This window comes from Cynocephalus volans, chromosome 3 (assembly GCF_027409185.1).
Source record: "Cynocephalus volans isolate mCynVol1 chromosome 3, mCynVol1.pri, whole genome shotgun sequence".
Lineage (NCBI taxonomy): Eukaryota > Metazoa > Chordata > Mammalia > Dermoptera > Cynocephalidae > Cynocephalus > Cynocephalus volans.
Window position 1 is genome coordinate 65,315,655 of NC_084462.1, and position 17,938 is coordinate 65,333,592.

The window sequence follows — 17,938 nt, forward strand, 5'->3', positions numbered from 1 at the left end:
CAAGAGATGATGTGAGACTCAGCAGAATAGGCAGAACAGGAATGAATATAGAGAACTCAGGAAAAGGAAACTAAGTGAGGGTTAAGGAAGCCACCATGTGCTTTAAGTAATCCTGTGCCGCCACTTCCAGATAACAGTTCAGTTCATAAATTGGGTACTTAAACTGTGAACCAAAGCTTTTTTGTGAAGTCTTTCTTCTGGGCTCTTGTGGAAATAGCCAATCTGAAGAATGAAATCTTTTTTTTTTTTTTTTTAAGTGTTGCTGATATAGGAAACCCACGTGTGGCCCTAGCCTTCTGTCTGTTGCAGAGCTAATGACACTGGGAATTAATACAAAAAGCTTTTATCTGGATTAATCATAGCTTGAAAGAGACAAATTCTCGACCTCAGTGTGGTGATTCCACCTGTGTGGGTAGAAATTAGAGATAAAATGGCCTAATCCTGGTTTGACCACTGACTTAACCCAGTTTGAGGCTTACATAGCTTGGTCTTGAGTGATAATGCCAGCCTTCACACTGATCATAGCTCTTGTGTACAAATCTGTTGTTTGGACTCATAGCTTTATTCTGGCATAGAGACATTTTTCATAGCAGCAGCATATTTTAGAGGTTATTGCCCATGCTTATTCTGTGGGCCGGCACAAGATGATAATCTGTTATGAAACTCAAGTCAGGGGCTTATTTTAAACAGTAATTGTCCTATTTTGCCTGTTTTTAATGATTCCATAACATTTCAGATAAATGGAGGTAGACTCAGTTTTGCTCTTAGCCTTTTTCCCCAGTGCAAATGCTACAAACAGGTAACCAATTAGTAAGTGAAAGAAGTCCTTTAAAAAATTTTTTTTTCATTTTAGTCAATTTTTTATTGAAGTGCAGCATATACAAGGGTACTTCAAAAAGTTCGTGGAAAAATAGATTTAAAATATGACACAAATCTTTCCGTTAACCTTTTGAAGTCCCTCGTATATAGAAAAGTATACAAATTAGAATTATACAACTCAGTGAATTTTTACAAAGTGAACACACCTGTGTAGAAACAACATAATCAGTACACCAATAGCCTCCTTCCGGCACTCTTAATTTCTAACACTAGAGATTGGATTTGTCTGTTACCGAACTTTATATAAATGGGTCTTAATTTGGTAAGCTAAAGGCGGGACTCTTTCACTGTCCCTTGTGCCCTCTGTTAAGTTGCCAAATGTCTTTAACAGCTAATAAGATTCATTCTAGCTAGTAGTTGAAATGATTCATGTGCAGCAAGTGTAGATCATTTAAGGCAGTTTGTGAAGTACAATGTTGAGAATCCCTTTTTAAATAAAAGGACTTTGACAAATGCAGATTACTTCATTATTCATAGAAGACTTAATTTGCACTCCTATTTTTCTGTTCTGAGAGGTTTCCCAGTGCTTCCGTATGGCTGTGTCTGCCTTTTCTCATCTGTACTTTATGCTTCATTGAAATAGCTTTATGAGCAAGTGACCCATGTGAAGAATTTCTTGTGCAGGCTCTAAGAGTGGGTTCCTCTTTCAGCAAGGGAGCCAACAACTTTTTGAAGTTGGCTTCACTGGGATATTTTGCTCTCCTATCAAGAAGTATTTTTCTAGCATGGTCAGTCAGGATGTTCTTGCTTTTAAAGTTGCAGAGTCACTCTTCTATGATAGACAGTGCTGGTGATTGCCACCTGTCAGAATTCATCTCTGTCAGCAGTGGATTGAGTAGGTATGTACTGAATACCTAGTGTTTGCTCTTTCAAATGCTGTTTAGGCCAGCTGAGGGATTTGCCCTCTATCCCCAATCTTTTCTTAGCAGAGTAAGGCCCCACCTATCCTATCTCTCCCACAGTGGATGTTGATGTAGAAGATTATTACCCAGCTTTCTTGGACATGGTGCGGAGCCTGCTGGATGGCAACATAGATTCATCACAGTATGAAGATTCACTGAGAGAGATGTTCACCATTCACGCCTACATTGCCTTTACCATGGACAAACTGATCCAGAGCATTGTCAGACAGGTGAGGGCATGGTGGAGCCTAGGGTTGGTGAGGGAAGAAATCCTTACCTAAAGATAAGGGTCAGGCAAACAGAAAAGGAAAGCTGCTTTCTCATATAACAATGTTTATGATCATGTGGTTCTGAAGGAGGGTGGGTAATGTGATGTCCAGTTTCTCATGTTAACAAAGTGGGACTATTTTGGCCACATAATTAGCTCTTTTACTTTTCTTAGTATGCCCTCATAGTAGTATGAGCCTACCTCAGACCCTTTCTTGCTGGCTACCTGTAGAGCACAATGGTCCTGACTCCAGGTTCCTGCTCTACTGGCCCTTAATTGGCTCATCTCTTACCTTGTCTGCTGGGGTGAGCACACAGTGTGTAACATGGCCTCTTCCATAGGCGTTGGTCATTCTATGTACTTGCCTCATTTAATATTTGAAGTTTTCTTTTTACAGGAAGGGTTTTATATAACATCTTTTACAATTCTCTGTCAACTTCATTCATCTGAGGTTACCTCTGAGTTAGGTTTGTTGTTTGTTTTGTTTTCTTGTGGCACCCTGGGAGTTTATAATATGGTGTTCTTTACAGCAGTGATAATCTTTGTAACTTTTTTTAAAAAGCAAATTCTAATTCTAGAGTCCACACTGCCGGTATGGAAGGAAAAACCCTGTGCTCTCTTGGGATAAAGTATTGAATCCTTTGCAAAGTACCCACGCTTTTTGCCTTGATTTTGGAAGGGTGCATGCCTCTGCACCCCTCTCATAGTGTCTACTCAGGATTGAGGAAGAGCACTATACATAAGTGAATCTTGGTATCTTTGGGAAAGTTGTCAAGCAGACAGTTTTTTCCTGAAAGTTGGATGTTATTAAGCCTTCCCGTAAAGGGGTCTGGATGGTGACTGACAAATCATTATATGGATACAGTCAGTCAGCTGTGGTCATAATTTTTGAGAGAGTAATTGCTGTTAATGTCCCTAAATTGATATAAATCAATTTATAATTGATATATAAACTATATCAATTAGCATATGGTTCTGAAGGAGGGAGGTAATGTCATGTCCAGTTTCTCATATTAACAAAGGGGGAGTATTTTGGCCACATAGTTAGCTCTGGTTACTCTATGCTTATGTTTCTGCTTAGAAGTTTGCTGCTGCTACAGCTAGGAACAAAGTCTTTAATATCACCAGCACAACAACTTTAAAAGAAATCCAGTAAAACTTACTTTTCATAAGCCTGAGGTTGGTTTTTGAAACAATAGGTATAATTAGTCCATTTATTATAAACATCTGGGTGTGATTTTGAGTCAGTAATACATACTATCTTAACCATTTTTTTATGGAAACAGGTTTCATCCAGAAAACCAAATATCAACAAGTTTTTAAAACATGTTCAAGCTTCTCATTTTAACTCCTCAATTGGAGGCATCTCTTCTCTCTTTCTGGTCATCTCATTAGGTGTTCCCCCAGAGTTCATTTTTTTGTGTGTGTGTGTGACCGGTAAGGGGATCATAACCCTTGGCTTGGTGTTGTCTGCAACGCGCTCAGCCAGTGAGTGCACCGGCCATCCCTATATAGGATCCGAACCCGTGGCGGGAGCGCCACTGTGCTCCCAGCGCCGCACTCTCCCGAGTGAGCCACGGGGTCGGCCCAAGCCATACATTTCTGTTACCTTTTCCAGGCTGGTTTAAGAGGGATTCATTTTAAAAACACATCTGGCAGTCTCACAAACATCTAAGTACAGGACTCAGAATTTGGCCACACTGTGTAAGGACTGGATTAGGAAGTTTTTCCTTCTTTCCTGCATCCTTTCATGCTGATCATCTGCTCCATTCTTGTGCCACTCTCTGCCCATGTATGTTTGGCATCTACTCCAAGCTTTGCCAGCCCTCTGAGGCTTTGGCTTGCTGTGGCAGTTCCTCTGGCCTTAGCATTACCTGACCTTTTCACACAGATGCTCCTCTGTAAAGAAAAAAAAATCTACCAGACATACTCCATGTGTCATTTCAAATCACCTGGAGAGAGAATGCCCAGCCTAGCATGGGAGTAGAAGTTGCCTTGTCATCCCTGGATTTGTAGTGCTGCCCTTTCCAAAGACTGGTGGAGGGGCCAGATATCCAAAAAGAGTCGTGTGGGTCAGGAGACAGTGACATAGTGTGCTTCAACAAGAAAGCATAAAGCAGGAGTATCTACATGGTAGAGGTCATGCTTTGAATATACTTGTTTTCACCCTGCTTTTTTCCTCCCTTAAACATTGTATTTTCAGCTTTTCCATATGTTATCAAATCATCATAAACAGTATTTTAATGGTCATATCAGAATCCTTTATCTGGACTAATTGTAATTTATTTAACCATCTGCAGTTGCTGGAGGTGCTGCCCTTTCTACCACTCTCAGTCACTCACCCTTCTGATCTTGCCCTGTGTCCAGTTATCTACAAATATGCATACTTGTCATTTATGACTTTATTTAATGTTAAAAATAAGTAGTTGTCATAGTTACTAACATTTCAAAAAGAATGTATCTTCCTAAAAATAGAATGGCTTAGTGGTTATGAGAATTTTAAAGTAAAATAGACAAATTGATATTGAAATTAACATTTTGCTTTCTTCTTGTATCTGTTTTTCACATTCTCTGGCAATTCGATGGATAAAGTTTTATTTGGGGGAATTTTTATTTTCAAACAAATGGCATATGACCTGTGGAAATAGGAACTCTTAAAGGTTAAACTTTCTTAGTCATTAGACAGTTTAATAAAGATTGTCACAAAAGTTACCAATAGTCAATCATGGTTGGCCTAACGAAAATGAGTTAATTAACATCATGTACAACTTCAGTACTACACTTGCTATCAGATACAGAGAAATAGGTGGTGTGTTGGAAAGAGTATTAGCCTAGGAGTCAGGAAGCTTTACTGTTAATCCCAACTCTGCTCCTTCAGCTGAACACCCCTGGGCAATTAATTCAGCAACTGTTTCCTAAATACCTAATGAATGTTAGGCTTTGTACTAGGGCTGGGAATATAGACATGGATCTTGCTTTAGTGGTTCTTCAAGGCCCCTTCTCACCCCAGCTCACACAGTAAGTTTTCTCATCTAAGTTATATATTTGTCTCATTAACAGGGTACCTCTCTGTATGGTTAAGGCTATTGTTGGAATCCTGCCAACTTAACCAATTGTATTGCTAGGGCCCACAGACCCTTCAAACCCGTTGTACAGAATGGGTCACAGACCCCTCACATGCCAGGCTAGGTCATAGACCCCTCACATGCAGGTCCATGCTAGGTAATTGGGAAAGATCCCAGGAGCTGTTGGCAGATGACATGAGCTCAGTCCCCAGCTTCATCAACAATGGCAGCAGCAGCAGCTTGTAGCAGCATCAGCCTCCTGGAGGGTCCCGGGGGCCCTGGCAGCAACAGTCTCCAGCAGTACTAGTGGCCTCCATGAGGCATCCTGGGGGTGGGGGCGCTATGGATCAGAGCCGTTCATCCTTTATACTCAAGTTGGATAACCCAGGACGCCTGGGTGCACATACGGACAATAACCAAGGAACACCTGGGTGCGCGTGAATATTTACATCAAATGCTCAGCAAGACTCCGAACTCTCAAGGGACCCTGACCATTTATTTATCTTTACTTTCCCCACACCCTCCCACTCCAGTCTGCTTCCCAGGGTAGTTGTGAAGGTCATGTGAGAATATATACAGAAGCAAATTGTAAATTATAAAAAAAAAAAAGTGCCATAAAAATATGAACCATGGAAATTTTTTAAAACATCCTTAGAATTTTAACTAAATGGCATATTAACCTGAGTTACCTATGGTTTTGTTTTTAAATAGATACTCATGGGCCACTGATATGATTGAAGATCTTGGCTTGGTTATTCTAAAAGAAAATGATATAGTGGTTTGTTGTGATTAATTTTCTAAAATTACCAACCAGAAAAACCCCTTTTTGCTTTGAGCAAATGAATCAGTCAAAGGAAGGTTGACTGTATGTCAGGGAGAAATATCTTTTTTGTTCACTGGTAACTTGCCGTTCCTTGATTCCAGCTGCAGCACATTGTGAGTGATGAGATCTGTGTACAGGTGACTGACCTTTACCTGTCAGAAAACAATAATGGGGCCACTGGAGGCCAGCTGAACACACAGGCTTCAAGGAGCCTCCTGGAGTCAACATATCAGCGGAAGGCTGAGCAGCTTATGTCAGATGAAAATTGCTTTAAGGTGAGAGTTGCTCACATAGTAAGGGACCTTGCTGGGATGATGTAACTTGTTAGGACTCTCAACCAGAAGTCAGAGCTGGGGTACTTTGACCAGTGATTTTACTGCTAGACCTCCTTAAAGTTCCTAATAAGCTCATCAGAGGAAATACAAAGAACATTGAAAAGTGGAAGTAACTGTCTCCCTTGGACAGTCTACTTTCTTTCCTGCCTTTAAAAAAATTGTTGTATATGATTTTTACAATTTTATGCTTTTTCTCTGAACATTTTTCCATGTTAGAATGCTTTGTAAATATTATTGTTAAAATGTTTATACATGAAATCCCTGGTTATTGTAAAAAAGATAGAAAATGCCAATAACCAGTAAAAAGTTGACTATGTCCTTCTAGAAATAATCACTGCTGATTTTTCTGTGCTTGAATATATATTTTGAAAGAGATTATACTAGGCAAAATGCTCTGTAATTTATTTTGCTCAATTAGCAGTACCTTGGTGTCTTCAACATCTTTTTTATAGCTACTTGATATTTTATAGAGAATTAATGCCCGTCTTGTTGGACATTTAGGTTGTTTCCAGTTTTTCATCATTTTAATGGCTAATTATAAAAGCAAATAGTAGTTGAAAACAACCTAAATGTCTGACCTGCTATGGGAATTGGTTAATCGCAGCCTATTATGAATACTGGATGGCATATTTTGCAATTCTTAAAAATTATGGGGGGGAGGCTGAACAAGGTTGAGGAAGAAGCCAGCAGCCAAGTGGGTTTAAGCACTTTGTAAACGTGAAGTGGGAAGTGTTGAGAAAATGCTGGTGGGGAAAACAAACAAAAACCAAAAATAATTGTAAATATGCAGGATTCCCCCCCACTCCCCAAATTTATTTTGGCAATAACTATGTTTGTGTTTATGTATTATGTTCTTGTTAGGTTTTTTGTTTTTTTTCTTTCTTTTATTATGTATTTAGAAGATATTTTGTTAGGTTTGAAATCTTACTGGCAGATAAGGAATTCTTAAATTCCGAAAGAACACTGAGAGCCAAACTTGGCTTCTGGTCCTGCCTAACATGAAATGGTGATTTTTGTTCTAACATATTTTATTTTGCTGAATGATTTTATTTTTGCAGGATTGGACTTTTGCCTTTTTTAGCACTGGCTTTCCCACGTTTTTGAGTATCTTCCTCATCTCTTCAACTGAAGCAGTTTTATAACTTATTACCTCCCTATCTCCTACCCTTTGAGAAGCTAGGTTATAGCTTTGGAGATGGTCTATTGTTTATACACTGGTTTCTTATTTGCAGCTTATGTTCATTCAGAGCCAAGGCCAGGTTCAGCTGACCATTGAGCTTTTGGACACGGAAGAGGAGAACTCAGATGACCCAGTGGAAGCAGAGGTATGGCCAAAGCCTTCTTGCAGAGCCTTCTTGCGAAACAGCTGGTATGCCCTGAGAGTCTGCCTGGTGACCATGTCGTCTAGAAAACCAAGACACCTTAAGCCTATTTAAGGGTCAGGACATGGATGCTTATATTATAATAGGTCTTTCCAGCCATGTCTTTAAGTAAGGAGAGGGGCTACCTGGTTGTAGACATTAACCTAATCTTGCACTCAATAAAGCCATGTCCTCTGAGGAAATCTCATGGTTGGCAACTTTCCTGTTTTTTCCCAAAGTATAAGAAACAACAAATGAGGAGCCATTTCTTGGTGGGAGTCATCTTGACTCCTTGTGTCATGTTTAGTCTTTTTTTTTTTTTTTTTTTTTTTTGGTGGCTGGCTGGTATGGACCAACCCTTGACTTTGGTGTTACAACACCATGCTCTAGCCAACTTAGCTAACTGGCCAGCCTTATGTTTACTTTTTATTAGGCTAGATGACGCTAGGAGTTCTCAACCCCAAGCTAGAATAAACAGAGTGATGTGATTATCATAGTTGGGTCTGGCAGGTAATATAAATGGGAGACCCAGGCCATGTGTATAATGTTGGGGGGGGGGGTTGTTTTGTGAAAATACTGGCTTGCGGTTGCCAAATCTTTCAATTTTTTTTTCAAGTGTCAGAAATCCAGATTTTAATGTGAAAAATACTGATTTCCAGACATTTGTCACTATAAATTTTTTTTTGTTTCATTTTTTTTTTACTGAAACATAATTGTACATATCTGTGGTACTGCATTGAATATGAACACCTGTGTGCAATATGTGACGCTCAAATCAGGATAATTAGTATATTCAACATTACACAGTGTAATCATTTTCTGTGGCCCTTTACCAATTTCTCGCTACCACCCCGCCCCCTCTCCCTTCATTTTTCCTACCTCTGGTAACTTCAGTTCTGTTCTCTCCTTTTGAAAGAGAATGTATTATTGTGATTGTTTTATCTTTCTTTCTGCTTTTAAAAAATTCTTTAACAAAACTTTCTGTGGCGAAATAAAACTTGTCAATGAGCCAGCTTCTACACATTGATGACTTCTAATAACTTAAGCATCTCAGAGAAACTTGTGGTTTTGCTGGCTAACAGAACTTTTAATTGATGTTCTGATACTAAGTAATAAGCATGTCATTATGGAAAAGGACTTTTTTGATCTTGAAATTTACGGCTTTTGGACATTTTAGTCATAGAATTTACTAGACTACCTGATGAGGACAGAGCTCAGTTTTTGTGATTTCCCTCCACCTTTATTTGGTGTTTACCATCCTAGCGCTGGTCAGACTATGTGGAGCGATATATGAATTCTGATACTACCTCTCCTGAGCTTCGTGAACATCTGGCACAGAAACCAGTATTTCTCCCAAGGTGAGTGAGCCAAGACACCTGTCAGCAGTATATGCTTGTGTACAATTGAGGAATGGAGAGTTAAATCACTTTCAGATTCTTGGTTTTCACATATTCTATTCATTTGTTCTATCTGCTGAGGATGCTAATTCAAGGATTGTATGGCTGTTACAGAGTGGGCTTACTTGGTGTGTGTGTCAAAGCATCAGGGAGGTGAGAGTTTTAGACAATCAGTAATAACTTCTCTACTTATGGGAATGTGTGTCAGTTTTCAAGTTTCGATGTTGCTAGGAAGACTCACAGGACTGAGCATGTAGTCATACTTTTAACTATGATTTATTACAGCAAAAAGATAAAAGGCAAAATCAGCAAAGGGAAAAGTTGCCTGTGGCAAAGTTGGAGGAAGCCAGGCCCAAGCTTTCAAGAGTCCTCTCCCAGTGGAGTCACACAGGACGCTCTTAATTCCTCCAACAACGAGTTGTGACAACACATGTGAAATGCTGTCTACCAGGGAAGCTCGTTAGAGACTCAGTGCCAAGGTTTTTATTAAGTTTTAATCATATAGGCACCCTATGTCTAGTATATACCAAAATTCCAGACTGTCAAAAGGAAAGCAGGTTTTCACCTTAAACCAGATAGTTTGTGCAAATAACTTAGGTACAATTTGTCACTTTCATGATTTAGAAAATGGTGGAAAGTCCCACAAAATCCAAGATCCCAGACTCCAGCCAAGGGCCAACATTGTAAGCAGGCCTTTCAAGGTATAGCAGTCTTAGGCCTACTATGTTAACTCTTTTCTGCACAAAATTTTAAAAGTTCCCTCCCTACATACAGACAAATTATAATGCTGATCCTTTGAGTAAGAAAACAATTTTAGAGGAGAAAATAGGTAGATTGGCTTGCTTTCTTCCCCAAAGTTTGGAATTGAAGTCTCATGTCCTAACGTTTCCGAAAGGATATCATCCCAGTATTATTAGACTTTGTCAGTCCTAATGAGGACATGGAAAGATTGATAATTGGTCTTAATAGAGGATGTGGAGGAATCACTTTCATATATTGTGAGAAAAAATAGAAATTAATAAAATTTTTCTGAGGGCAGGACAGTTAAAATATACAGAACCTTTACCCTAGAACTTCAGTTTTATGTGTCTCATAGCTAAGGTTCTCAGTCTTTTTTGCCTTGAGACTCCTTACACTCTTAGAGCTTAAGTATCCCAAAGAGTTTTTGTTTATTTGGCTTATACTAGTAATATTTACCATATTAGAAATTAAAGCCGAGGGCCGACCCCGTGGCGCACTTGGGAGAGTGCGGCACTGGGAGCGCAGTAGCGCTCCCGCCGCGGGTTCGGATCCTATATAGGTATGGCCGGTGCGCTCACTGGGCGGCCGGTCACAAAAACGACAACAAAAAAAATAATAATAAAAAAAAAAAATTAAAGCTAAAACTGAGAAATGTTTAAGATGTTTAATTCATTTTAAAAATAACAATATCAAAGATATTTTCATAAACAATATTTTTTAATGAAAAGCCATTTCAAAGCAAAAAAAATAGTGAAAAGAGTGGCATTGTTTTACATTTTGCAAATCTGTTTTAATGTCTGGCTTAATAGAAGAACAGCTGGATTCTCGTATCTGCTTCTATATTCAATCTGTTGCATTATGTTTGGTTGAAATATGTGAAGAAAATCTGGTCTTATTCATGTATGTAGCTGGAAAAAGGAGGAGTATTTTCATATCCTTTCAGATAACTGTGGATATTCTTTGATATGACAACAAAACTCTACAAGTGTTAGTTTCTTAAAGGTTAGTTGCAATATGAATGCAGATGCCAATGAGGTTTTCATATAGTTATATGTCAAAATTCATTAGTTTGTCTTGCACCTTGAGTGAATCTTTTTTTTTTTTTTAAAAGATGACCAGTAAGGGGATCTTAACCCTTGACTTGGTGTTGTCAGCACCACGCTCACCCAGTGAGCTAACCGGCCATCCCTATATGGGATCTGAACCCATGGCCTTGGTGTTATCAACACCACATTCTACCTAGAATCAGCCACGGGCTGGCCCTGAACGAATCTTTTTTTATCCATGATTTTAAAACTTCATGCAGTTGGTTATTTGGAAAATATTACTTCACTAGGTTATGCAGACCTGCTGAATATTGACACATTTTACAATCTCTCGCCCCAAATTACATTTATTAATATCACCATTGATCTCATTCTGCTCATCTTAAGTATTGAGAAGTTGTTAAGCTCATGGTGGCTGATACCACTTTACCAAAATTCATAGTTTTGCTCAAAAGATCAAATATTATCATTGGCAGCAAATATGTTCATTTGTTTGCCTTAAAGTGACAGAGCTCCCCTTGTTCATTTTTGAGAAAATATCTGCCAAATACCCAAGGCTGACTAAGTTTTAGTAAGTCATTCTTTCAGGTAAAAATGGTGGAGCAATTGCTGGAGTGCTTTTCTTCAAGAAAATCACTGTACAGTCAGGCATCACTTAATGAAGGTCATATGTTCTGAGAAATGTGTCATGGGGCAATTTTGCCATTGTGTGAGAGTGTACTTACACAAACCTAGAGTGTGTAGTCTACTACACACCTAGGCTGTATGGTATAGGTATTGTAATCTAATGGGACCATCATCGTATATACTTTAGTACACAGAGGTGCTTTCATCAAAGCAAAACTGGCTTTTTCATTTAAGAATGTCAGTATATAGTCAGAATATAAACACTTCTAAGTACCGTTTGGTGCCACCACCAGCATTTTTATTCACCATTAACTTTTACACTGCCAGTGCAAATGTCAACATAGTGAGAAAGGCAAATAATGTTTTAGTAGTATTATGAAAATGTTTTAGTAGTATTTTTATCTCACAGACCTCCTGAAAGGGTCTTAGGGACCCCCAAGGGTCCTTGGACCTTATAGAATTGCTGTTCCACAGAAATACATGTATACAAAGATATTCGCTAAAGCAGTGTTCTTAATAGTAAAGTATGAGAAACAATATAATTGTCTTACTGATAACCTTTTCTGCTGGAATTGGAAAGAATTGGGGCTCACCCTACCCTCAGGCATCTTTTGATGTTGTGAATTATCTTCTTTCCTGTGTATGTAGAATGTCACTAGTTTATACCAATCTTTGGGATAATTTTCAAAAACAGGAAGTTAAATAATTTTCTGTGGTCCAGATGAAGAACCCCAGTTGAGAAATGCTGTTAAGGAATGGTTAAATTGGGTTACATTCTTCAGCAGTTCAAAAGAATGACACAAAAATCCATGTAGTGAAATAAAAAAAATCTTCAGGAAATTGGGAATAAAATATATAGTATGATCCTATTTTGTTTAAAAAAAAAAAACAAATCCCAAAGCAGAACTGTAGCAGATAGTTACATATGTAAATTCACAGAGGCCTAAACGTTTCAAATCAAAACTGTTAACAGTGGCTCCCTCTGCCATGGCAAGTAGAATTTGGAGAATTGGGGTGGTGGTAGTTGAAGATTTGTTTTTTATTCTATGTACATTTACAGTTGAACTTTTTGAAACCATTGAACATTTTTATGTGTATGTAACTAAAATTGTGGTAAGTGCTATGAATGCATATAAGAAAAACTCATTTGGGGGAGTCATGGGAATCTGCGTCTGGATGAGGTTTCATCCTGCAGAGCTTTTCTGCTTTGTAGGAATTTGCGGCGGATCCGGAAGTGTCAGCGTGGTCGAGAGCAGCAGGAAAAGGAAGGGAAGGAAGGAAACAGCAAGAAGACCATGGAGAATGTGGATAGCTTGGATAAGTTGGAGTGCAGATTCAAGCTGAATTCCTACAAGATGGTATATGTGATCAAGTCAGAGGACTACATGTATCGGAGGACTGCTTTGCTCCGGGCTCATCAGGTGAGATCCAGTAACTAGAAAAATTCTACACATCTTCCTCCCCAGGCAGAACCAGGGGAGGCCCAGAGTCTTCTGATTAGTTTCTCTTTCTTGATGAAAACCTGTTCTTGAAGCTGAAAATTGTTGAGGAATTGGGTATATTAGTTTGCTGAGAATGCTGTAACAAAGTACCACCGACTGAACGGCTTAAACTACAAAAATTGATTGTCTTGAAGTTCTGGAGGCTAGAAGTCCAATATCAAGGTATCACCAGGGTTTGTTCCTTGTGAGGGTTATGAAGAAGAATCTGTTCCATGTCTTTCTCCTAGCTTCTATGTAACAACTAGCAATCTTTGGCATTCCTGGGCTTGTACTCATATATCTCTACCTTCATCTTTGTGTGGTGTCTCTCTCTGTGTGTCTGTGTCCAAATAAGGTCAACATTCTGAAGTACCGGTGGTTAGGACTTCCACGTATGGGTTGAACTGTGTCTCCCCTGAAATTCTTAACAACAGGTTATACCTGGTGGCACCTTCTGGTGCAGCTATTCCCAGCATTTACATTTCAAGTGGTATCCAATCTCTTGCTTGTATGAATCCTACATGTTTTCACATTCTGTTTAAATTGTGAAGCCTTCCTGCTGCAGTTTTGTAGCAGGTGTTGTGCCAGGCCCTGGGACTACAACCATGAAGTAGAGCAAATAAGGTAATGTGATACAAACTGCCAGGGAAACAAACCAGGTGTAGTGATCAAGGGTAACTGGCATGCAGGCTTTGCCTTCATTGAAGGAGGCTTCTTTAAAGAGGTGACTACAGGGAGCCAGCCTGGTAAAGAATTGAGGATAGGTATTTTCTAGACAAAGAAAACAGCAAGTAGAAGACTGGGAGGGAGTAAAGGACTTGGCATGTTTGAGAAACTAGAAACACCAGTGTGGCTCAAAGTTTAGAGCTATAGAGAAAGTCAGATGTGTAAAGTTGGAAGGGTAGGCAGAGGCCACATTATTTAGTCTCATAGGCTATGTTTTGGCTTTTTGTTTGAGGTATTTGTGTCATTGTTGACAAAGATGGCTTGGACTGCTCTGAGGAGATTGAGGGTTGGATATGGGTACAAAGTTAGAAGAGCACAGACCACTCAAAAAGCTGCCCTTGTCTACATGAGATGTAGTAGCCACCTAGTCTGCTAGAGTGGCAGTGAGATTGCTAAGACTTAGATTGTAGATATAATTTGCAGATTTAATTGACAGGATGTGGTGATGGATCAAATGTGGGGAGGTAAGCGAAAGGAGGACATCAAGAATGATGCTTGGGGGCCAGCCCGTGGCTCACTCGTGAGAGTGCGGTGCTGATAACACCGAGGCCATGGGTTTGGATCCCTATACAGGGATGTCCGGTTCACTCACTGGCTGAACGTGGTCTGACAACACCAAGTCAAGGGTTAAGATCCTGTGACCAGTCATCTTTAAAAAAAAAAAAAGAATGATGCTTGGTTGGTGTTTTGTTTTTTGTTTTGTTTTGCTTAAGCAAGTGGAAAGTTTAGGAGGACATCTGTTAATAGGAAGAGGTTAGAAAGTTTTGGGGGTAGATCAAGCACTCTGTATTGAACTAAAGTAAGTGCAAGGTCTACAAAACATTCAAGGTGGAGATGGTGGGTGAGCAGTTTAGTGTACTTCTTTCATGACACTAAGTGTAACTGCTGTGTGTTGTATGTCTGCATGTCTCTGAAAGTTTGGGGAGCTGGGCAAAACCAATTTTGTCTTGTATCACCTACTATATGCCTTACATGTGGACACCAGGGTGCACAGAAGGGAATGTAACAACTGAAGATCTGCTATACCTGGATTCTGATGGCCTGGGTGGAGTGATATGGTGAAGGGAGAGTGGATTTTTTTTTTTTTTTTTTCTTAAAAGATGACTGGCAAGGGGATCTTAAACCTTGGCTTGGTGTTGTCAGCACCACGCTCACCCAGTGAGCCAACCGGCCATCCCTATATGGGATCCGAACCTGTGGCCTTGGTGTTATCAGCACCACACTCTCCCGAGTGAGCCACAGGCCGGCCCGGGAGAGTGGATTTTAAGCCCTTTTGCTTTGCCGCTGTCTGACTTAGAAGTGGATCACCATGCTAACAGAAATGACCAACAGCTGTGGCTCATTGTGTCTCACCCTGGATACCTTAGAATCAGCTGGGTTCCCGGTTTAAAATGTAGATCAGTCCTGCTGGTATATATTAGGTAAAAGAAGAAAAAAAATTATTTTTTAATAAAATGAAATGCAGATTGGTGGAATCAAGAAAATCTGTATTTTTAACATATTCCCACTGTTATACTAATGCATGCTAAAACTGAGAAGCAGTGAACTTGTTCTGCCCAGAGCCTGTGTTAGCATTTCTTTGGAGGCTTTATGGGTTTCTCTCTCTACATACTCATACTATGTTCTTAACTCTCAGTTCTCTTTAAACAGAGAATCCCTATTGCTTTTTTTTTTTTTTTTTTTTTTATAACTAGCTAGTAGTACCTAAGACCTGAGCCTGCATCTTTCCCCTGCTACCTTAGGAAAAATTGGGCTTTGTATTGAAGGGTTTTTTGGTCCTACTTCATTTTTTTTTTTTTTTCTTTCTTTTTCTGTTTTGCAGTCTCATGAGCGTGTAAGCAAGCGTCTACATCAGAGGTTCCAGGCCTGGGTAGATAAATGGACCAAGGAGCATGTGCCCCGTGAAATGGCAGCAGAGACCAGCAAGTGGCTCATGGGTGAGGGGTTGGAGGGCCTGGTGCCCTGTACCACCACCTGTGACACAGAGACCCTGCACTTTGTGAGCATTAACAAGTATCGTGTCAAATACGGCACAGTATTCAAGGCCCCTTAACTGCAAAGCCAGAGCAGATAACTTGAGAGGGTGTGTGTGTGGGTGTGTGGGTGTGTGCATGTGCACTCACACACACTGAAGAAATAAGGAAGATGCCTTTCAAGCCTCACTGGGCCTCTCTGGGACATGGCCACCTGATCTGTGTGTGGCTGGTGCAACCTGGCACCAAGTGGGCTACATATAAGAACATGGATACCTTACAGAGCTGGAGTTGGAACTTTTCCCAAGGGGTTTTGGGTATTAGCCTGCCCTGGAAGGGAAGGAAGTCCTTGCAAGTACAGAGACATACAGCTTGCTTGTACACACCAGCAGAGCTAAGCCTGGAGTCTTCTGTGGCCTGACCTTTCCATGAGGAAACTGGATGCTGTTCACACTTTGACTGGATGGAGGTACATTTACAAAACAGATTAGGAAAGGACTTAATGCTCAGATGGATTGTAACTGCAATGGTCACTGCTCCTCTCCCCTCTTCCGAAAAAGAAAAACTGGATATGATTTTTTTTTTTTTTTTTCTGGTCACTTGAGCCCATCTAAGATCACCCATTACGTTTTATCTGGGACCTGCAGTTTGGCTTTGGGATTTATCATCTTGTGGATTTGATTCCTGATGAATCCCCTTGCTGCCCACCCTCTTTTCTCCTCTGGTTCTCAACCTCAACAAGTTCAAGTCAGTCATCCTTTTTAGCTCCCGTGGAACTGTTTTGTACCTGCTTCTTTACTAGTCTGCCCTAGTGCCATTCACCAGCTTTACTCTGACACACACACGCACGTGTGCGCACACACACACACACATTTTAACTTGGTTTTTTTTGTAAATAATGTACATACTGTCAATTTTTTATTAAAAGAAATATGCTTTGATGTGCTAGCATAACTGCTCTAGCTTCTTGTGTACCATAGTACTATGTGGCTTCAGATTTAGTACCTATGAACAGACGTACAAGACATTTATTACACTTTTTACCAAAGGGAGTTATCATTGTAGTACTTTTGTGTAAAACTTGTCTGCCCCCTTGCGCCCCCCCCCCTTTTTTGTAAATAAATAAAGCTTGGTTCTTACTTAAGGAATAAACTCTCAACCCAAGTCCCTTGTCCTCACCAGAGAACTATTGTTAACCAGGGATTTTCACTTCACTTCCTTATCTAGGGTAAGGATTTTGCTTTAGCTAGTTAATAGTCACTTGTACTTGTCCCAAATCAAAATATTCCAAAATTTTAAAATAGAATACTTCATTCTTTTAGTATACTTTTTTTCTCTTGTTCAACTATTTGAAAATATTTTATATTTGGGTAAGTTGTCAAGCTATGTGATTTGTATTTCCATATATTTTTTCTTATCTTTGTAGGGAATGGGGATGAACAACTTAAATACCAAGTCAGTATTGAAAGGTGTGTGGTATAAATGAAGTTCGGAGGGAAGGGGGTTTGACACATGTCCTTAGCAACAAATGGAATATATGTATTTTTTTAATTACATAAATTTAAACTGAGAGATATTTAAACATGAATGATTAGAATTTTTATATGTGGTTAGCCTGGATTTTCTGAACAAAGACCAACTCTGCCCCTTCCAGTACTCTGGTGGATTTTTTTTTACAGCAACCGTTACTGTAGTCATAGTTGTAGCCAACAGTGTTTTGTGTTTTTTGCGTTTTAATTTAAAAATCCCTAATACCACCACTGCAAAGAAAAACAAGCTTTTTGGCTCTTGGGCTTGCAAAATACATGGTAGATCTCTCTGATTTTAGGCTTTTTTGTTGCAGGGGACAAGAGACTGTGAGCCTAAGTGTAGGGTTGCAAAAAGAGCCCTGTGTGACAAGGTTATTCTAGGGCAAAGCTGAGGCAGTGCCTGACTTGGGGGTAGAGTGATATGTACTGCGTTGGGGAAAGATCTTGAGGTTTTCTCAGCAATAATTCACCTATCTTCCTCTGCTCCCTCAAGAAAAATCATGTTGACCTGGAACTATGGGGGGAAATTGATAGGGCCTGACCAAGGGCAGCCCTGGTTCTCACTGGTCATGCTATGTTATGTCCAGAGCACCTGCCTGCAAGTCAGGATAGGGTTTCAAGGCCAGTTCAGGAGAAAAGCCACAACCCACAGAAGGGGGAGATTACCTGCAGCCAGGGTTTTCACAAGTAACATTTTAATCCCTCCTGTGTGACATCTGAGCTCCAAGCTCTAAACCCAACTTGTATTATATATAGCAGAAAGTTCTTTAAGTCATAGTTGGTAT

The 17,938-nt window shown here is 39.8% G+C and overlaps 1 protein-coding gene across 1 annotated transcript in view; it reads left to right on the top strand.

The window, feature by feature from the left end:
• The window catches only part of SIN3A (SIN3 transcription regulator family member A), a 55,536-nt gene extending 38,804 nt beyond the window's left edge, over positions 1-16,732 (top strand). The window contains exons 16-21 of the mRNA XM_063088956.1: positions 1,842-2,011; positions 6,039-6,212; positions 7,505-7,597; positions 8,897-8,991; positions 12,658-12,865; positions 15,474-16,732. Coding sequence (XP_062945026.1) covers positions 1,842-2,011; positions 6,039-6,212; positions 7,505-7,597; positions 8,897-8,991; positions 12,658-12,865; positions 15,474-15,704 — 971 coding nt within the window. The 3' untranslated portion in view covers positions 15,705-16,732. The remainder of the gene's footprint in view (positions 1-1,841; positions 2,012-6,038; positions 6,213-7,504; positions 7,598-8,896; positions 8,992-12,657; positions 12,866-15,473) is intronic.
• Positions 16,733-17,938: the final 1,206 nt, after the last annotated feature.